The sequence below is a fragment of the Quercus lobata genome, chromosome 3, assembly GCF_001633185.2.
Source record: "Quercus lobata isolate SW786 chromosome 3, ValleyOak3.0 Primary Assembly, whole genome shotgun sequence".
Taxonomy (NCBI): Eukaryota; Viridiplantae; Streptophyta; class Magnoliopsida; order Fagales; family Fagaceae; genus Quercus; species Quercus lobata.
In genome coordinates this window covers 2,913,854-2,936,797 of record NC_044906.1, presented here as the reverse complement: position 1 = coordinate 2,936,797, position 22,944 = coordinate 2,913,854, and the positions used below count along the sequence as shown (strand labels likewise).

General features: G+C 32.7%; 2 protein-coding genes across 3 annotated transcripts; both read right to left on the bottom strand.

Moving 5' to 3' along the window:
* Positions 1 to 7,922: 7,922 nt before the first annotated feature.
* On the bottom strand, positions 7,923 to 14,036 carry LOC115978671 (probable protein S-acyltransferase 17). Of its 2 annotated transcripts, none has more exons than XM_031100509.1 (10): positions 13,642 to 14,036; positions 13,457 to 13,550; positions 12,211 to 12,305; positions 11,941 to 12,108; positions 11,788 to 11,860; positions 11,622 to 11,674; positions 10,996 to 11,087; positions 10,848 to 10,900; positions 9,345 to 9,470; positions 7,923 to 8,433 (listed from the first exon to the last, which is right to left on the bottom strand). In XM_031100509.1, the coding sequence occupies exons 1-10, from the start codon at positions 13,788 to 13,790 to the stop codon at positions 8,158 to 8,160; spliced, it is 1,179 nt and encodes a 392-aa protein (XP_030956369.1). In that variant the 5' UTR covers positions 13,791 to 14,036; the 3' UTR covers positions 7,923 to 8,157. The 2 variants fall into 2 exon arrangements, with proteins under 2 accessions (XP_030956369.1, XP_030956370.1); XM_031100510.1 differs by having other exon boundaries at positions 11,941 to 12,054.
* Positions 14,037 to 17,123: 3,087 nt separating this feature from the next.
* LOC115982752 lies at positions 17,124 to 22,704 on the bottom strand. Its single transcript, XM_031105458.1, has 7 exons — positions 22,422 to 22,704; positions 21,344 to 21,562; positions 20,998 to 21,084; positions 20,578 to 20,724; positions 17,836 to 17,862; positions 17,604 to 17,699; positions 17,124 to 17,485 (listed from the first exon to the last, which is right to left on the bottom strand). Exons 1-7 carry the CDS (start codon positions 22,641 to 22,643, stop codon positions 17,285 to 17,287), a joined length of 999 nt encoding a protein of 332 aa, XP_030961318.1. The 5' UTR covers positions 22,644 to 22,704; the 3' UTR covers positions 17,124 to 17,284.
* Positions 22,705 to 22,944: the final 240 nt, after the last annotated feature.

Genomic DNA, 22,944 nt, shown 5'->3' with positions numbered 1-22,944 from the left:
TATGATTTATAAGTTTATAATTTTTACATAATTTTAAACTACAAAAACTTGAAATTCAAACAATTTATTGATGACATAGCTATTGACAGGGGCAGCCCAAGGCCTAGGCATAAGGCCCCACCAAAAAAAAAAAATTTCCCTCAAGGAAAAAGGCTCCACTTCCAATGGTTAAAGGCCCAAATTTTATAAAATTATACATATATATATATATATATATATTTTAAAGGTTGTGCATTTTTTTTATTAGTAATGTTAAGAATACTACAAATTTTATTATTAGCTTACAAATTGCCATATTACTAATCACAAAAAAAAAAAAAAAAAAAAGTGATTTAAACATTCATTATTTTTTTTTTTAGAATACTAAATATTTTTAACACACACACACGGAGAGAAGAGAGAAGATCTTAAAGAAATTGACATTCATTAGTTAAATTGATGAATGTCATCAATGAGAATCAATTCCACATCATATTGTGAACATTTTATAGTACTTTAAGCACATTTTTCTTTTTCATTTTTATTAAGACTCTCAATGTACGAGACCAATAGAACCCTAACCCAATTGAAACTCTAAAATTTTTTAAAAAAATATTGCAAATATGTTAAATTTTCAATTATTGATTAATCTCCCCTAATAGTTTGACACTTTAATTTTTGTAAACTGATATCCTACAAAGCCACACACCAAATAATATCTATCTCCCTCTCTTAAAAACAAGAATTAAAATTAAAAATTAGATTTTAACTTTACTTAACTATGTATCTTTGTATATCCAAAATAAAGTTTTTTTTAATCATAATATATTTTTATTTTTTTATTAATATTTATGGTTCAACTATGATATTCAATTCTCTATATGAAATTAACATTAATTTAGTTGGTATTATTCATCAAATTATGTATTTAATGTATCAAATTAACCTTGATTTGATTAGTATTAAATAATTTTATTTAATTAATATTTACATATTAAAAATCCCGCATAAATTTTTTGCCTTAGGCCCTAAATGATATTTGGCCACCCCTGGCTACTGATCTTTAATTTTCTAGAAATTTTGCAAGTATGAATAATGAAAGAAGAATATGCAATCCAATTGTAAATTTGTCATAATTCACCTCCAATAAAAAAAAATATATATATATATATATATATTGAGTAAGGTAAGGTTAAAACCAATTTTATAGCCTAAGACTACAACCAATTTTGTTGCTAAATTTTATTCTTAAAATCCCACTTTCTCCAGCGGAGAGATTGTCCACCGCCTTATAAGATTAAACTCCAACTCAGTAAGAGGTCCCGCAAGAATTTTCCTTAAAAATCCACAAGGAAGCCAGTTGTCAGACCAAAATACAATTTTCCTTAGTGACTACTTTTCGGGAAAGTAAAGTGAGCATGTCTTCAAAAGCATAGATCTTTTTCTTTTTCTTTTTTCTTTTTTTTTTTTAATTTAAAAAGACTTGTTAGGACTTAATTAGACTCCTCTAAAGTTTTTAGCATGACTCTAACTTGAAATTTATAATATCCTATCCATCTATTTTAAAGTGAATTAAATTTTACTAGGTTTGTTCATATATAAACAAACCTTAACAATCATTTTTTTTTAATATTTGTTTAAACTAATACTGATGCGATGAAATTCAATCCATTCGTTACAAAATTTTGGATAAAATTTTAGGAAGAGAGAGAGAGAGAGAGAGAGAGGGAACTTGTTAACATGTAAAATTCCTATTATATGATTAATTATATCCTATTGTTTGTCGTGGATAGATGTTGTTCTCAAATATTGACACATCACTATTTTGCAGGATTTGCTGCAAACTGTAAACTAAGTTTGTAGCAAATCCTTGTCCATACTATATTGATAAATTAATACATTCAAGTTAAATTTTACATGTGTATCTCACCAAAAAGTATGTATAGGGTGCATAGTCGCATATAACTCAAAAGATTGAGTATACAAATATATATATATATATATATATGAGATTTATACTATGCTTCCAATTTAAACTGGAAAATCTCAAAGCATTGCTGCAATAGTTTTTCAGAACTCTTAAAATTTATAAAGTCCTATATTTAAATATTTTAGGATTGCTCATGAGAGATTTTTCCTTGTAATTGCCTAATATATATAGAAGTGTTACGTCCACAACATTTTCACTATATTCTTATAACAATTCACAGATGATTAGTTGTTATTAGTTCAAATTTGAACATATCACTAAAATTACTTTTTTACCTCAATAATAACAACTAGTAATAACCTGTCGCTTAGGATTTAATGTAAAAATATTGTGGTCGTATCGTTTCTCTAATATATATTAGATTATCAACTAAAATTTAGACCCATTCCAGATCAATCGAATGGTTATTATGTATGGACGAGTAGTGTGAATAGTTAAAAGTGTTCGAAGAATTCTAAACACTTGCGTGAAAAAAAATAAATAAATAAACAATTACCTTTTCTATTCATAATATATGGATGACCAATCAATGCTAAATAATTCGTTCACTTTACAATTATCATTGTTTAGCTTTATGAAAAATCTGGATCCACAATGTGGAACGAATCTTTTGAATTCTTACTAGGAAAATGCCAATGAGACATGGGATTATGGGTGGGACAGCAGCTATCAAAGATAAGGAGCTTGTAACTTTTTCTTTTCCTTATCTTTTTCCCTTCTTTCCCATTGCTTTTCTTCACCGTGTTGGATAGTGGGTGCAGATTGATTGGGTTGATTAAAGTAAAAAAAAAAAAAAAAAATTCCTTGTCTCTTTCCCTTCTTTTCCATTGCTTTTCTTCACCATATTGGATAGTGAGAAGCAGAATTATTGAGTTCATGATTAAAAAGTACACTATTTTTCTTGGTTGGAGCATTGGAAGTCGATCAAAGCCTACGTTTGCGTTTGATAAGATTACTGTAAATAGGTTTTTAAATTATGATATATATATATATATATATTAAAATACAACTTTTGTACTTCAATGTTTTACTTTTATTTTAGTCTTTTATAATTCAAAATTGTTATTTTTCATATTTGATTTTGTTTTATATTGGACATGTCGTTTATTTCTAATCTGCTAACACTTATCATTGGGGCTATTTTATTTATGGAATCAAAAGGCAGCCTAGACTAAGAAAACTTTACAAAGACTCCAAAGAATAATATCATAAATTCAGGCAGCTTCTTCTATTAGGACAAAGGACATTAAAATTACATTTCGAACTAACAAACTAATAATGAATCTTCCATCAATTTCTTAAATTCAAGTGGGTAACTATAAAACAAATCCAATCTTTATCCCATTTAGAGTTTCCAAAATTTTTAAAACAAAAAAAAAAAAAAAAAAAAAAAAAAACGCAGATCAACAATAACAATGGGATAAAGATTGGAGTTTTTCTTTTCTTTTCTTTTTTTATTATTTTTATTTTTAAAGTTTCTTTTCAAGGTCCATCTTAGCCACTCCCTAGCCACCAAAACCAATCTTAGCCTTATTCTCAAGAAATGGTATTTTACATGGTGGAGTTTGATTCACTTGAAACTGCCATAGAACTTAACTCACCATTGAATGAAGAAATGGCTGTGGAACCCACCAATTGAAAAGAGATTTTCAACGGTGGAGATCTTTGTTGGGCTTGGAAGACTCAAGAGGTGTGGAGATGGACATAGACCTAGTCATCATCGGAGAGGATGACATATGACCAAACTTATTTCTTCTTTTTTTTCAGATTTAATTTTTAAAAACTTTTTTATGAATATTTTAACTATATCTGATGTGTAATTTTTTAAGTTTAGGCGGACATAATAGTACATGTGGAACGAAGATAATATTTTATTTTGACCGTTAATCACATTAATATTTTTCATCCATTACTTAATAGTAAAGACTATTTTGACACAATCTTAAAATGTTAGGAACTAAATTGATACATTTAAATGGTTGAAGACCAAATTGATACATAAACTAAAAGGTTAAGGACTAAATAAGCAATTTACCCATATGAAACTGTCAAATTTTTATGAAATAAATTATTCTGAAATTATTTTGGGATTTTGTTTTGGAATATATTGTGATATGTACATATCTCCCATTTATTAAAATATTACATTTATTAAGAATTTAGAAACTTTCTCAAATTCAGTGATGGAGCCACGTTGGGGCTGAGCCCCCCCCACCCCACAAATATAGTAGAGGTATTCTCTTTCATGGGTGATTCGAACAATTTGAACTTTTTAAAGAACATGCATACTTTTGGCCCCCTCAAGCTCCGTAGACCAGCATCTGGGCAGAGACACCGGAGAGGCAACACAGACCATACATGCTTTTGACACCCTCACCTCCACTCTTTTATATCTCTCTGTCTCTCCCTCTTTCTCTGATTTCTTAATCTACCACTTCTGGCTTCATCACTGTCTAGTTGGTTTGCTTTTTATTTTTTCTTCTTCTTTACCTCTTCGTTTAGACCGCCAATTGTTCATGATGTTTCACTGTCCAAGAGATTTTACTTTACAGGTTTGAGATTATAGTGTACTCCAAGTCCTACACGTGGTGGGTTAGATTTTAAGTTGTCTTTAAAAGCAAAGACAAAAGCAAAACTACTCCAGCCTACAGTTTGCTTCAAGTCATATACGTGGTATCCTGTTTGACTATTCTTTTCGTTATTGTCATTAAACACTAATGCCAGGTACACAATAATTTTACATCAGTCTCACAGCATATCTTAAGCGGGAAGTGTTTACTAGTAATAATCTAAGTTCAAAATTGGGATCATTTTTTGCTACAAGTACTAACTTGTCACCTAATATTTTTTGTAAAATTATTATAAAAATATGGTGCACACGTAAAATTACTAGTTATTAAATTGATAAACATATTATATAACATATAAATATAATAAACTAATACTAAAACTTATACAAATATATAGTATATCATCACTACAACAAAATGTATTTTTAGTGACGAAAATTAGTGAGGAAATATTTTTCGTCGCTAAAAATACAGCTTAGTGACGAAATATGAATTTCGTCACTAATAATGAAAAAAATTATAACATTTAGTAACGAAAAATAAATTTCGTCGCTATTGTGATCTGAAAAATGGGTGCCAGTGGAGGGAAACTTTGGCGCGAGTTTAATTAATCTATAGTAACGAAATATTTCGTCGCTAAAAGTTAAAATTTTTAGTGACAAAATATTTCGTCACTGTAGGTATTGTTGTGAATAGTATTAGTGACGAAAATCCTTTCGTCGCTATAAGGAAGAATCAGTGACGAAGAAAATTCGTTACTAAAAATAATAATAGTTTTGCACTTATATGTTTTTAGTGACGAAATCACAATTCGTCACTAAAAGTATGATTTAGTGATGAAATATGAATTTCGTCTCTAAAAATCTTAACAAAGCCTAGGTCTTTAGTGACGAAACTTAAATTCGTCGCTAAAAACTTAAAAACCATACCTTTTGCAATGACGAAGTGGACATTGGCAACAGAAAAGAATTCGCCGCTAAAGACCACTATAAATACGATGACCTATTTTATTTCATTTTGATGAACACTACCCTGTTTGACTCCCAAAGAACATCGATGCCAAAAGAACCCAAGCTGTCACTGATGCTAGAACCCAAACCGTTGCCGATGCATATAAATAACAAAAGCTAAGGTATAATTGGTTATTTGATTATTACTTTTTTTAATTTGCAATCATTCAACGAGTATTTGTTTTAATATTCTTAGTCATTATATTATTTATATTGAAAATGAAAATTGCTAAGAATTTTGATTCAATAATTTATTATTTTATCTCTCGTAAATAACATAAGTTACTTTTTTTGAATAAAAATATTTAACTTTTGATATTATTACCTGTTTTTGGACATATCTAGCTCCTATATGATATGTGTGTGTGTGTATATATAGGGCAAAACTTAGATACAGTACCTTACATATAGTTCATTAGGTTCCCCACCTATACTTTAGCCACACACGCACAATGATTGATCCTTTTCCAAGCAACCAAACAACAATGATCAAGTAAAAGAAACATGGGAGAAACCCAAAAAAAAAGAATTAAACAGCAACATAAGAAAAAGAATTTATAATCAAGATATAGCTATGTCAAACATATAATTAAAATATAGTTAATTTGTTTCATACGCCAAAAACATTAGAACATTGCATAATGATAATAGTAATAAAAATAAAGCATGGGGCTTTCTCATTAATGTCATGGCGAAGTTTGGTTTTAATGAAAAGTTTATTAATTTGATTCACCAATGCATATCCATAGTGAACTTTACTTTACTTATTAATAGAAGCTTGGTTTTGAAAAAAAATTCCCATCAAGGGAACTCATACAATAGATATAATAATTATTTAAACACAACACAATTCATATTAATTAAGTTATTTATGACATCACCAATTGGACCAAAAACTGGTAGTTACTTCTTTTTTTGGTTCTTTGACATAGATCAATTTCTTACAAAATTTTAGAGCTTTATTTATTTATTTATTTATGTTATAAGTATAGTGTTTCTTATAAATTTATACTAAGAAATTAACAAAAAATCCAAAACAATGTGTATTTTAAATTACAACTATCAATTTTTTTTAGGAGCCTGCATCCCATTCCACTAGCCCCTTTCACCCTTGCTTTCCATCTTTTGGCTGGGATAAGTGAGAGAGCAATCCACGTGCTTGAGTTAGGTTCTTGGATATATTCTCAAAGAAATATTATAATCTTTTATATAATTTAATGAATACCCAAATTATAAATTTGGATTCACCAAATAAAAGAAACCATTTGAAAATGTATAGGGCTCGTTTGGTAATGTTGTTCTAGTAACGTTTGTATTTTTTGGAAATACTTGTGGGTGAAAAAATGTGTGAGAATACGTGTAATGTTGTTTAAAAACTGAAAACATGTGTTTAAACACATGTACCAAACGAGCCAATAGTGTTTACAGTAAGCATTCAAAGCACTCAAACGATGCCGTTTTCACAAGTCTAAAATCTAAATTAATAGTAAGAATTCAAAGCACTAAAAAGATGCCATTTCCACAAGTCCACCCTTTAGAGAAAAGGATTCAAACGGTGTCATTCAATCCTCCCACGCATGCATCACTTCATCAAGCGCCGTCATTTGTATAGTAGCTGTTAGTTCAGAAGCAGTTATGAATTCTATTACGGAGCACGTGAGAAAATTCTGAGTTTGTTAAAGTGATCTAATTATGGTGTAAATGATTGTATCAATGATTGTGTAAATGATTGTATCAATGATTGAGTGTGAGCGTTTTGTACTTTTGATGAACTGTGAGTGTTTTGTACTATACATTGAGAAGTGTATCTGATCTAAAATTAATGAAAAAGATAAAATTTTCAATCCAATTCTAATCTCTCTCTCTTTCTTTCTCTTCTCTCTGTTACACTTCTGATATTTTGATATTTTCACTTGCTTCTTTTTCTTGCTCATCTGTGATATATAGTTGGTTAGATTCAATCTTTGTCTTTTCTCAAAGATCAAAGATTCTTTCATATAGGACATGTTCCATAGTTGATTCTATTGATGGTCAAGCCATTTTGGAGAAGCCCACACAAGAACGCTATAGCAGCTTGGAGAGCTGAACTTGACGCAATACAAGTTTCTAGTTGTACTACCACCATAAAGAGATTACAAAACGTGAAGCTTGTTCATTTTTAAAATTAAAATTAAAAAAACCACTTTGACTAGTTTGCATGAAACCTCCAATGCTACTTTTATTTTTTTAGGTAGAACCAAGCTACCATTAAGTGCTACCATTAAAATGAAATAAATCTTTAATAAATTTTTCTTTTCTAGAGAGTTTTCCATAAGTAGATCAAAACTTACATAGTGCAGAGACATGACACTTCTTCCTATCACATAACAATGATTAAATTTATGATGAGATTTTCTGTATTTCACTACCATCAATTTTTTGCATACAATGGACCATAGCCATAGATTATAGTTCCAATGATAAGTAAGGCAGAAAAAAGCTTCTCATTTACAATCATCCCTCTGAGCTCTTTAGCCAGCCATCTACAAATCCGCAATTTCAGGAACAAGCTAACCAAGCCACCAAAGCATCTTAAGAAAACCCAGCCAAGCAAAAGAGTAAAGGCAATTCAGCCCGACTTTGATTTAGATTGCAGAAATGAGGATCTCATTGAGGGGGGAAAGATGATCTCATGAAGATTGTGAAAAAATCCTTTATCATAAATGTTATTTTTAACAACCTGCACATCTTCCAATGGGGATTTTCGAAAGAAGGCTCTCCATTTGCTTTCTGGAGGCTTTCCTTCAGTACTCATCCCATTGATACTCGCTTTGAGGGCTGCAGCACTCGCCTTTGCTTCATTTATCTTCCCCTGCCAACTTATGTACTCTTGCCACTTGAAAGTCTGCAGTTCCAAGGAAAAAGTGCTACAGTGAGTTTCAGGGTTTTCAAGAGAATATGATTACAATAGCATCTAAATCACAACAAATTAGTTTATAAAATATTACAAAACCATAACTTAACAGAATTGACGGTTCCCACTATTCTGCCTCAAATAATGATTAATCGCAGGAACAACCCAATTGGGTGAAACAATGAGAAAATGATATCACAACAGCAAATGGTATTCATCTCTTGTAGGAATCTTTGTTTCCAAGCTACCTTCTTAATCATGCTGATTTCCTTCCTTTTCCTTTCTTTAGTATTATTAATATGAGATTAAATTCAATAAGGATGTGGTATAAAACCCATGTTTTACCCCTCCAATCTCAATATGCCATATCATCTTATCATATATTTAAAAATAAGTAAGACCACACCTAATCAATTCTAATACCCATATATAAATCCAACCAAATTAGGAGTTCATTGAAATGCCCTTAGGTGTGGTAGGATGTATTAAATTTTAAGTAAAATACTGATATGGCAATCTCTTATTAAATGGTGTAAAACATGGATTTTACACCCCATCCTTAGTAAATTCGTACTCTATTAATATTATTATGTTTTTTGTAAAATCCAAGAATGTCAACTAGGTTTGTTCCTAGGAATTCTTCTTACAAGTTAAGTGATGTTCTTCAGAGATCAAGCAAAAGTTGTGATCAAAATGAAGAAAATTGCACGTCTAACCACAGCTATAACAATTTGAAGCATCCTTAACCCACCCAAGCCATGGGTAGTGATTCTGTAGCAGCAATGCAGCCTCACGAGCTTATCCTATATGATTACTTATTCACCACATCCTTCCCCTTCCATGATTTTATAAAAAGAAAATAAATAAAATTATTGAGAAACATCATGGTTGAAAAACAAAACCTCATTTGTGGTAGTATTTGTGAGACAAAGCTTTGCATGATAGCTAAAGAAACCCGCCAATAGCAGTGAAACAATTGCAAGAAACACCATAAGAAGTATTTGTGTATTGTAGGAGGCCAACAACCACTGTTAAAAAGAATAAAACAATTAAGCAAAATATCATAATGAAAAGAGACAAACAAAAGCAATGAACTATGTAGTATAATTAAAGACTTAATAATAAAAAAGTAATTTGATTAAAAAAGAGTAGATAAATAGAAATTTTTTAAAGCCCACCCTGATGCACAGAAAAAGGTTAAGCACACTATCATAAATGGCTCAAGTATGGAACTTCGACAATGTGCAGCTGTATTATTGAACGCTCAATTTAGTTGGATGGAAAAGTGGGAGGATAAAGAAAGTAGGAAGGAATATAAAAGTGAGAAGATGTAGAAGATATCAGCTTTCCATCATGTGTGTTTGGCAGAGGGATGAAAATTAATATAAAATTCCATTGTTCTATTAAAATGAAAAAAATCGGTCCCTTGTGCAATGCTAGGTTGATCTTTCTTCTGGAGAATTATCTAAAGTCATGTATTGATATTCTTAGAAGTTAATGCAAAAAGAACGGAAAACACAGCTGCTGTTTGATGTGTGATGCTCAAGAACCCTTGTGCAATGCTAGGTTGATCTTTCTTCTTTTGGTTTCTGTAATCCAGACCCTTAAGTCAGATTATTATTTATTCCAGCCCTATACCAATATGCCAGCCCCGAACTCAACCAACAAACCTAATCTGTACAGATCTGCACCGGATCAATTGGTTTCCTCTCAACCATTACCAGCCCCAAATTCTTAGATTCTCCTTAGTGTTAATTCTGAGATCCTGCATCATGCAGCCTTAAAAGAAAGGCTATTTGACTCACTAGAAACATGGTAATAGCTAAGAGTGTGGTTATGATAAATCTGCTTCACACCAAAAAAAAAATATATATATATATATATATGTTGCATGACATGTTGAAAGTTATAGCATGAAAACTAAAATCTTTAACTGAAACTAATAATCAAGTTATCTATTTACAGAGAAGAATTCAAAAACGCCTTTAAATTTATTCTCCCTTTAAGTTGCTCCAACGCAGACCATTAGTCGGGGAATAAAAAGGTATCAAATGACAGAAGAACAAGGAAAAAGAAAGCACTCATCTATACAACAGGTGGAGCTAAACTATGAAAAGAATTTTCAATGCCTTTAATCATCAATCATCAACATGACAACAGTAAACCTTTACTGAAACCATTTTTTTTTTTTTATTGCACCCAGTGGGTCTTGAACCAATGACCTCACCCTCCACCAAGAACTTATAAGGGGGGAGGTGCTCGGTGGCTAGAGAAGAATTCAAATATGCCCTTTAAGCAGTTAAAGATTATTCTTCCTTTAAGTTTCTTCATAGCGGACCTTTAGTTGAGGAGGAATCTAAAGATATCAAATCATGACAGAAAAAGTAGGGAAATAGAGCACTCACCTGTACAACATGTGGAGCTAAACTTAAAAAAGAATTTTCTACACCATAATAAACTGCAACAAATAAACGGGGAAAAAGATGCCAAATTTAGGCTCAGATGCAACTAAGCCATAAACTTGAAATTATATAATGCAAATCAGAATTTTACCAGTTAGAATATATATAACTCTTAATTCTTTTAATCGTCCAGCAAGAATCAGCCCAATGGTAACTGCTCCATATATGCAGAGAAGGAAATGCCTGCAAATCGTTAAAGAAGCATGTAAAATAAATAGAACCTGAAAAACAATCTTAATATAAAAATCAGAGAAGAACAAACAGATACAACATATTGCCTTACATCTCAAATAAAGTTACAATAATTGATACAAAAATATAGACAAAACATCAAGGAAACTTCTCACTGATTGACGCTATTTAAAACTTGGAACAAAAGTTAAGAAAATAGTTTGGAACTTCTCCACTACTGTGCCATGAATTTCAAATGTTTTATATAGCATAGAAAGTATGTCTTCTTTTTCCTAATCACCTCACAATCTTGGACATGAGGATTAAATGGTCAAATTTCCAAACAGAAGAAAATTAAAGCTTTGTTCAAAGGCCCATCTCATAACATTAGCTGTAGAGATTGATTTGCTACCCCTCATTATCAACATCTTCTAAGAAGGAGGCACTAACTAAAATAATGAACTATTTTATGTTGCCAGAGAAGGCTATTTACCATAGCATATATCTAGAAAGTATAAACTCTGTTGCAAATCAGATATTACTCACCACAAAAGAAAAGCCATAAAGTAGCCAGTGTTTCTCTCCCCTATACAATTATTCTGCACCAATGAAGAGCTAAGTAGAAGTTGAAAGTAATATTTAACAATTAAAAATCAAACCATCTCACTACAGAAGATTAAAAAATAATAAACAAAATAGTTTGATATTTTACCATCCATCCACAATGATGGTCAAAGCGAGCAACACAGCGATCACAAATGCTGCAGTGCTTGGACCTGGCAGGTCTGAATCAAAGGAGGAAACAATCATTATTAAAAGAATTAAATGAAAGTTTCCAAAGAAATCTCACCAGGTAGAAACTCACTTTGGTATTTTGCAAGTTGAACATTCTTTCTCAGAATATATAACATTATCGTAGGGATAGGCAGAGATATATTGAGAAACATTCTCAGCCTTCACCGTTCCTGGATCAGAAAAGCTAGTCAATAGAAAGAGTAGTACGCCTATTCCAACAGCCAACAAGCTTGTATACCTGCAAGAACATATAAAGTCTGAGAAAATTTAGGATGGAATTATGCTGAAAGAATACAAAAAGTGAATAAGAGAGCAAGTATGCAAGCTCCTTCCTACATACCTGTGCACTCCACTTAGATAATAGCCAGGAATATAGCCGAAGGAAGACTTTGCAACAAAGTAATAGGTTCCTCCAAGTATTGCAAGATATATGATCTGAAATGAAACAGAATATATAAATAAATATTAATTCCCAACTGAAAAGAAAGGGGCAATCTGTTCTAGATCAGATCAGCAGTAAGAAGCATAATCGTTTCAATAATTTGATACCTGAGAAAGAGGTGACCTCATTTTCGTATTGCTTATTTGCAACTGCACATTAATAGCTAGATACATACTTTTTAAAGGTGTTTCCAGATTACATGACTGTCCCACCCACCTTACTACATCAAAAAAACCACAGCCATTGGCTGTCCTCCTGAGGAGTTGACAAACTCCTCCAGCCCCTAGTGGGAAAAATCAACTTATCTGAACACTGAACTTCATCACAGCAAGCCTTATATCTAGTTCTATTTTCAAATAAATTAAAGGGAAAAATGAATCCACACAAACCAGACCACCATAGTCTACATGGCTTGACCTTGGGCACACATCCAAAGGCCCAAAAATGACAACATGTAAGTTTCAGATATGGTCGTGCCCTATCTCTGAATCACATCCTTACCAATAGGCTCTCTCTAAAACGCATAAACATGCTCACATGAAAAAACCTTTTTTTTTTAATTCAGTAGTTGGGAGTGGGGGCATTTGAACCCTAAACATCTCTATTGGAAACACCAAGTGGCTTCAGTTGAGCTACAAAGCTTTTGGCACTGACATGCCAAAACCTAAGGAAACGAACTATCAAACAACACAATGAACTGAATTTTATATAATCCTCTATACCAAAAACAAATTCATTCCATTTCCATGAATCATTGAAATGCCTAGCAAGCACAATCTGAATTCCCACATGATTCAAACCATCTTAAATCTCCACATAAATATCTATAATAAAAATAAAATAAAAAATTCCGTAAGGTCTCCAAATAACAAGTCAACCATGACCACCACATCCTACACCACAATGCATCCTACTATATGCTATCCTTCTGTTAAAGATCACTTTTTTCTAAAGCTTAACTTGTTAGGAAATAATAGAAAACAATCCCATTTCCCAAAACCACAATTCAATTCAATGCAAACCCAATTCTTTCTCATTCCTTAGTTAAAATATAAAAAATATATATATATATATATATATATAATACCCATTTCAAAATAAACCAATTGGATACGGAAATAACACAAAATTTCGTGTGACAAACCTGTAAAATAGGATTGGGTCGGTCACAGCAGAAATACTCAACGGATAGAATCGCATTAGTCCCTTTGGACCCAAACACAGCCCCAACAAACCGCCTATAAAAGCCAAAACAAACAATGATCAAACAAATGAATTAAGGAAGAATAGCAATGGAACAAAATCGATTGTGAGAGAGAAAGAGAGAACAGGAAGTAATCGTAGGCGCCGAAGGTGAGAAAGACGTGAATGCGTTCGATGAAAGTCCCCTGAAAGATAGGCCACTGCCCGCACAGAAATGAAACCAAAACCAAGAGTGTGATCAGGCCGTGACACACCAGAACCCACTGCACTGCCATCTATCTCTGACAGCTTCTAGAGAAAGAGAGAGACAAATGGGTTTTTGCTTTTTTGGGTTCTCTTTTTTTTTTGGGGTTGGAGGAGGAGGAGGAGGAGAGAGAGAGGTGGGCATTGAGAGTTTTGGACATGTTGTAATTCTTGTGTTTGTGTTTTGTGTGGCAGTTGGAACTAGGAAGATTTTGACTTGACTCATGATTCCAAGTCTTTATGTTTTGTTTTTTTCTCAATTTTTCTTTGATAAAATTTGGAAAAAAAAAATTTATTAATGTTTTTTACCTGCAGTTATTCGTTGATTGGACATTAGTACATGAGAGAAACCATAAAATGTTATAATTATTACTCTACTTGGAAAAACCATTCAAATTAGTGTTTAAATATTAGTATATTGGTGGTTACATGAATCTCAAATTAGAGATAAATCTTAAACTTAATAATAATAGTATATGTTAAGGGTATTGTAGCTCAATTGATATATCCTGATTTTTAGTGTTTATAATAAAAACATCTAAATTCAATTTTCGTCCAATTATCAAATTACTCAAAAATTAGGGCTTAATCTTGGAGAATTTTTATAGTCCAAGCCTCATGGTTGAAGTATAATGTAATATACCAATAAATATTGGTTTGGGTGATGAAATGGATAATAGAATCCAACCCTCAAATTTTGTCCTTTTGTTACCATGGAAAAGGATTTAGTGGCAAATTTCTTTAATTTGAAGTATGATATATTTTGGATGAAAAAGTAAGACTGAATATATGGATGAATGAGGCAAACTTGGCCAAAATTCAAAAATTGATAATATCCAATATTTTGAGAGAGAGAGAGAGAGAGAGAGAGATGCATTAATAAAAATTAAGATCATATTGTAAACTATGTTAAGGTCCACTTGATCCATTTATAGACAGTTGGGTATCCTCCTGCGCCTATATATTTTCAAAAGATATTGGATGTTACTAAGGATCTGTTTAGATAACGCTTATTTTGCTGAAAACTGAAAATTAAAAACTTATTACTGAAAATACTGTAGCAAAATATTTTTTATTGCTGAAAATATTGTTCACGCGTTTTTATCACTTGGTTGGTCCATGAACAGTGCCATGGGACCAGCCAAGTGAAACACAAATGCACACAAATGCAGAAATGCCGCAACGCAAACGCACCCTAAGAATGGATTATCATACAATTATATTGTCAGATACTGTAATGACTTTTTAAACATGATCCTTAAGCCATTTTTTATTGTAAACAGAATTATACTATATTACAAAAAAAGGAAATTTATTCTTGACAGAGTCAAATTTTTATTAACTATAGGTAGCACTGAAGTGTGTTAAGGACCTGTGTTGCACTTGATTGAAGTTCTTACTCCGACCAGAAAAGAAAAGTGAAAAAATAAAAATAAAAAAACCTACACAAATTGAAGCAAAACAAAATAGAGAGTACTTTTTGACCACAAGGGGTGGCACAATCAGCTCGGTTTCATGTCTCATGATGCAGAAGCATTAGTTTAAATCTCCTCTTAAGTCATTCAAAACAGAAGGTCCCCAAAACATTTTAAGAATTAATGAATTGAATTATTTCCATTTGTGTGTATGAAAGCCAGGCTTTTTAACCACGGTTTCAATTTTTACACTATAAGAGCATCTCCAATGGCATCTTTTTAGAGCAAATTTTAGAGAAAAAACACCCCAAAAACTCACTCCAACAGCTTTTCCATCTTCATTTTTTTTTTTTTAAAGAATTGCTACAGTACTTCTCTACAAGTAGAAAACAATAGAGCGTTTCTTGTTCACACTTCAAACATTTTTAGCTATTATAATAATCAGCTATTAAATAAAAAAAATATTAGAAGATGTATAGTTGTTAAAAAAATGAATAAATAATTAATAAAGAAATAATATTTAAATAAGATAGAGAAAGGATAGTGAATCTGTTGAAAGATGTATTTGAAAAAAAAGGTATGTAAAAGGTAAATATCATTGTTCATTATCCAAACAATACAAAAATATAGAAAAACTACTGGAGATGCTCTAAGAGCCTTGTTCCTTTTTCTCAAAAAAAAAAAAAAATATATATATATATATATATAGTAAGAGCTTTGTACCTTAACGCTATAGTCAAATCCCTCTCTTCTATTGTTGTATTTTTTAAACCATAAAATGCACTTTAATTTTGATATCAGCCCTTGAATCAAAAATGAATTTAACCTTTTGACCTCTACCTTTTTAACTCTTTATTTTTTTTAACCTCCCTCCCTTTCAAGGTGCCATAGCTATTACATCAAATCCAAATCTGCATAATATATATAATTATAGAATAGCATGGTATACCTTTGAACGCTCTTTTAACTTTCACAACAATATGATATACCTTTAAATGCTCTTTAGTCTTTACCCGTTAATTTTCTTACTACATATAGTGTTACTAGCTATCAAAAAGTGCATTCTCAAAAAAAAAAAAAAGCAATCAAAAAGTGGATTTTAGTTAGCACAACTTTCTGAAAAATATGTTTGTTGTATTCATTATATGTATGAAGATCTGAATATTTTTGTAAACTCCTTTTGAAGTCGATGAAATTCTACAGTGCTTTTTTCGTTTGTATTTCTTATTGGAATAGATTCTCCATGCTTTTGCATCACTAAAGGGCTGCAATGAGAAATATAATATGGAGTATATATAGATCATATTCTATATATTATGGAATAACATTATAATTAAGTTCAAATATTTATGAGTTCAAGAAATTTTCTGAGGTAATTTACGTGGGGTGGGGTATTCGACGGTGGGTTGCAATGATATTGAAAGCAAAATATTGGGTTGCAATGATATTGAAAGCAACAATATTATTTTAACGGGGAACTTCCAATCAGGATTGCCTAAAAAGCTATATATTTTGAATTCCGACATTAACAAAACAATCACACAAATTCCATATTGGCATCTAGCCTTTGGGCTGTTTCATCTACAACTGAACAAACGTTCAAAGGAAGATTCCAACAACATTCCAGAAAACCTTTGACATTGTTTGTGCATAGAAAAAAAAAGGCCAAGAAAATAAGAATTTTTCTGACCATTTAGTAATTATTAATCTTTTGTGCATCTTAACACCAATTTCCTAACCCAGAAATCTAATAATTAACAAATATATTTTGAAATTTACAAAAAGACAAAAACAATACACACATCACTAGGACATACTTGATCTCACCTTTCAAAGAAATTATACAATGAATTGATAAAAGGTGGTTTAAGATCTCATATAATTTTTTTGAAGACTGGAACTAATACCACAAAATAATGAAAAAGCAATTAAATTTTTCCATACACAATATTCATCAATTGAATTTTTCCATACACGTAATATTCATGAGGAATTGCTTAGTGTTGTTTAGGGGTTCGATTTGGATAAATAAAACTATATATTTTTTCAAGTTATTTCTCTTAAATTCAGTTTAAAGTATTATTGTTACATGTACGTGGGGATCAAGTCAATTAGATGTCTGAAACGTCTATGGTATCTTCTATAATGCCAAGGCAAGCTCCTACAGATTTTCCCATGGACATGGCCTCCGCAAGTTTAGCTCGTGCTAATTTGTGGCGACGCAAAAGTAAGACAGTATTCAGCACAGACCATCTGACTTGAGAGTCTGCTTTTTTCTGTGTGAAGCCCAAACCTTGAAGTAGCATGTCCAACTATTCCATGATTGACAGAGAAGTTCAGTTAGTAACATGGATAGTTGCATACTTCTTCCTCTCTTTACAAAGAAAATCTTGTCATGGCAGAACTATTAGCATTTAAATTATTATAAACCTTATTTATGTCAGCAAGGCCTCCCTCAGCAACTCCATATAAGAGATACTCCGTTGCTACACCAGCCAGAGCTATACATGAGAATCTGTTCAGTGTCTAAAAGACAAGTTCCCAGGGTCAGGTACCTCTTTTTCAAAATAAAGGGGCTTCATAGTTTCAATAGCAACATAAAATGCAATATGTTAAAGACTTAAGAAGCAGCAAATTTAAAAGTGAAAAGTCTGTGACATACTGTAGCTGATACTTTTCCTGTGTTAACCTGCATGACATGGAAGGAGGTAACAAACTAACAATCAGAGGCAATGGCAACAATGTAATAAACCAAAAGACTACATGTTCAACTCAATAAGTAAGAAACTAAGTGTTTTTCTTTCGAAAATATAGCAATTTCTATATAACAGATTTCACCATGCAAATCAGAACTAATTAAACTCCCATTGAATAAAACTTCTTAAAAATAACTTCTCCACAGATCACTTTACTTTTCAAAGATTAAGCTATTAGTTTTAGCCATAGTCTATTAAATCTAAGCATCACCAATTCCAATGCGTTAAATAAGTGGATCAGAGCTAGCCCAAAGTGCCTGTTCTATTTCGTTAGCAAAAAGCCAGGATTTATTTACCTGATTTTTTTTTTTTCATCTTTATCTGTTCATTATCTGTCAGACTTTTTACATTTAGGTCTCACCAATTGGGTAAGGCCCTAGGGGCATGTCAAGGAGGGGGGGTGCTGAAAGGGAGCCACAAAAAATGCGCACAAAAGGCCAGATGTAATGCTAATGTGGGGGGGGGGGGGGGGGGAAAGGGGAGTGGCAGGAATAGGAAGAGAAGAGTTACCAATATAATAACGTATGCGAAAGGGAATGGTTGGAAGACCCTTTCATGATTCAGAACAAATTCGTGAGGTACTTTAACAGATCTTATGACAGGAAAGATAATAAAAATGAGCAAGAGATCTTGGAGTAATTGCAGTGTATTGACATTCCAAGCTTAATAGGTGAGCAGGAGCAGCAGGAGTGAGAATTCACAGTTGAGGAGGTAATTGAAGCTCTAAAACAGATGGGACCTTGGAAAGCATCAATACTGATGGGATTCCTGCCTTGTTTTCTCAGAAATTCTGATCATGGGTAATTCTGTCACTAATGCAGTATTATCCTTCCTGATGATGGTTATTTGATGAAAGAATTGAATAAAAGCATTATTCTTGTTCCTAAAGTTAGTATCCCAGAGACAGTTCAGGCCAATTAAAAGCTGCAATATGGTTTATAAAATTATCTCTAAGGTTCTAGTGAATAGAATTAAAAATCTCTCTTGGATTCTCTGTCACATATTCCAAAATGCTATCATTAAAGGCAGACGTGCCCCCGTTTGGTACATCCACTTAAACACATGTTTTCAGTTTTTAAACAATATTACATGTGTTTCCACACACTTTTTCACCTACACATATTTCCATACATGCTTTCAAACACATGTTTTCAATTTTTAAGTACATGTACCAAACACCACATTTCTGATAATTTCATTTGGGCTCATGAGCTGTTGGAGAAGATTAGGAAAACTAAGAGAGGTAAGACTTGGATACAAGCCTTTTGAGATTGATATGAATAAGGCTTACGATAGACTAGGGTGAGGGAAGAAAATGTCTTGAAGTACTTTCCTGATATCCATACTGCAGCCGACCTGATTGATCAGTCAAGCAACAGTTGGAAAAAGGAGCTTGTAAAGAGAATATCTCACTTCTCTAGTGCTAAGAAAATATTGAGCATTCCATTGACTTACATAACTGTGCAAGAATTTATCACTTCTCTAGTGCTAAGGAATATAGTCTCTGATGTTTACTGTCCTTTCTATGGTGGTGATGATGAAATTCTAGATCACATTCTTATTTCATGTCCCCTTGAAAGAGCTATATGGTTTGCATCAGAGTCACAATTAGGACTGAATGTATCCCACACCCCTCTGTACAAAAATGGATTTTCAAATGGATAAATGAAAGCCTTGACTGCATTGAGGAATATCTTGATTTTCCCTTCATTTTTGCAGGAAACTTGTGGGCCTTGTGTCATTTCAAGAACATAGCAGTTTCTAAAGGTATGTAAATTGGAGCTGAAGCTGTTTTGGCATTTAATAAAAGGTTAATGTCTACTTGCAGAGAGGCTTGGGGCAAACAACAGGCATCTACTCTGATTTTTTATTACCCAAAAAAAAAGCAAAGGAAGGTGTCACTGAACAAGTGGGGTGGAAAGAAATTCTTCTGGCAGCAGATTGAGGGTCCAAGTGCAATAGATGGGGAGATTCAGCTTTGTTATATGTCTGGCTGTTAGAGAAGCACTACAGGCTGTTAAAAAGGATACAGAAGTAGTTGTCCTGTTAGCCAACGCTTAAGTGATTAAATTATGACAGAAAGCTTTAATTTCTGCATGGCCACTACAGCCTGTTATGGAGGACATTTGGAGAACAACCAGGTGACTCAAAGGAGTGTGGTTTAGGTTGGTTAATAAAAAGGTTCTTAAAGAAGCTGATGACCTGTTGCAGGAATGGATTTTATGTGCCTAAGTTGAAACTGCTCATTTTAGTGTTTGTGTAGTTTTGGTTTCCTTGTAGCTGCTACTGATCTATTGTGTGTCCTGTTATTGTAACTCGCTTTGGCTAATTAAAAAAAAGGGCTTTGGAAATTTCACTTGTGACAAGACACAGTAGAGGTTGAGCTCTGCTTCAAAGTCATTTCAATTCATTACAAGTGGTCCTGGGCAAAGCAGAAGAGTCATGGCACCATTAAGTAGCAAGCTTTCCAAGGAACATGGAGTACCAGTAACCCCAATCCAACCCCCCTCCTCACAACTCCCGTTTAAAAAAGAAAAAGAGAGAAATAAATAAATTTAGTAGAAACAGAAATAGCATTGAGGTAGAAAAATAGAACAATGAGAGAAGGAAATTTCTAAAGTAAAAGCAGATAAAAGAAAACAACCTACTTCTTCAAGAAATTCAAAATCCACAAAAGCAGTCCCTGCTTGAACATTTAGAGATCCTTCCTTCTTCAAAGCTTCAAAACTAGATAATGTGTATCCCTTTGGAAGAATACCCACTAAGTAAGCAATTAAGAAATGGCCAGCTTCATGCTGCAAAGAAGTTCCATATGATGGTTACTTCATGCTCATTTATTTGAGATGCAAAAGATATATAATAATGGTACATATACAGGAGGAGACATCCCTGAACATATAGTGACATTTGAAACAAGAATGTGGCATTTCATCACCATGCCATTGTAGAATGATCTCAACATAGCATTATTGGATAACTATTCACCTAATGCCTAAACACAGAGACAAACAAACGAAACACACACACACACACATATACATATAGAGATAGAGAGAGGTGTATCTTACTTGAATAACCCTGTTGTGGTACTTCTGACTAAATGTATGACCAATTGTGTCAATAACCAAGCTACCAATACCTCCATTAAAGGAGACCTATAAACAATCAATTCAGTGAGATACTCATATGGCAAAGAGAATTAGAACCTCTGTCTAATGTCAGTGATTAAATAGCATGTGAGTCAGCAATATACCAAATGCGAGCCAGACAATGAAATTTAAGTACACCCAGGAATAACAACATAGTTTTTAATATATATTCATCGCAAAAACACATAATTTTAGAATGAAACAGGTTCTCAATTCAGATCAGGGTTTTTCAATGAGGAGAGAGAGAGAAGTATAAGGGAATCACCGAGTCTAAAGTCCACAGAAACAGCAATCCAAGGGACAAATATAGAATTTGTTGTGAGCTCAACCTAAGCACATTCCATGAGGCAAGCCCTCCTAAAACAGCAGCAAGTTGCAGGTTTCTTTCTATTGAACCAAGTGTTGCATCCACTGGTGATAAAAGAGACGAAGTTTCTATTTGATTCAGCTTCAACTCATCTAAGGTATAGAGTCTTTGGGGCACCTGCATCATGGATCCCTTTTATAATGAAGAAACTAGACAAACAACGCCTCCTCCCTCCCCACAAGAATTAATGGAGGGTACAGTTATGAGTTCAAAACACACTGTCTGCATGTATGATAAACTTACCAATATAGAAGGTATAATGAAGAAGCCATTTCTATCAACACTAAACAGGCAAACATCGAGCAAGATATCTACCAACTATATGTAGAAACATGAAACTTGACAATCATGCTTGCAATAGCATTGCACAACATAAATACCATAAAACAAACCACCCTCCAATAGGTTCTAAGCAGCAATTTCAGTTCAGTTTTTAAATCATAACATAAACTACATCTTTGGACTTTTGATGATTTCTAGGACCAATTTGGTTTACCTTATTTTTTTAACAAATAAAATCTACATCATACAATGCCACTCATCCTACATGGTAATCTGCTCCAGTTAGCAAACACCAGCAATTAACAACCCCGCAATTGAAATTTTCCAAAGCCAACAAACAATCCTAATCAAAATGTAGATCCTCTTCCACTTGGACCAAGAATTGTTCATATATAACATGCTTCATGGACTACCATGTAGCAAAAAGTAACGAAGTGAAGTGCAACTAGACTGAACCCAAATTGGCAGACCATTCATTCCTTAATCCTTAGTCTTAAACATGACCCAAAACTTTTTTTTCATTTCTATATTACAACAAGATGATTACCATTAAAATATAGTCATAGCACTAACTTCAAAATTTCAATTGCCACCACAACCTCCAACAATCCAACCAAAACAACACTAACATGAACTAAACCAATAGTTGATATACATGCAAGGAAAGAAACCAAATGGAGAGTGAGTCACAAACCTGCCTAGCAGCACCAAAACACTGAAGCCCACCAGGCTTCCCTTGCGAATGCTTAACAAGTGAGAGTGCCGCCTTGTCATCACCCCTGGCAAGCTCCTTATCCACTTGCTCCAAAACTTGTCTACGCGCGACAACAACCTCAGACGAGCATGTGATTCTTAAAGCGGGAAGTTTTAGCTGCAGGCGACATGACAAGCTTGCATAATTGGCCACAGTACCCATTCAAAGAAAGCCCAGAAAGTAAATTCCATGACCCAACTTGTTTTAACTCTTTGGTTTGCACCCATTCTCAACCACACACAAGGATAATTATCATTATAATAAATATATCAAATATAAACAAATAAATATTGGCGCAGGGTATAAGTTTTGATATATGTTTTTTTCTTTTCTTTTGCCTTTTTAAATTTTGCCAAACTATTATTTAGTGGCTATGCAATCAGTATAGTTTCAATTTTGTCCCAATACTTTAAATCATGTCAGTTCCCTCCAATTTTTAAATCCAATTCGCTCTGTTCTTAAT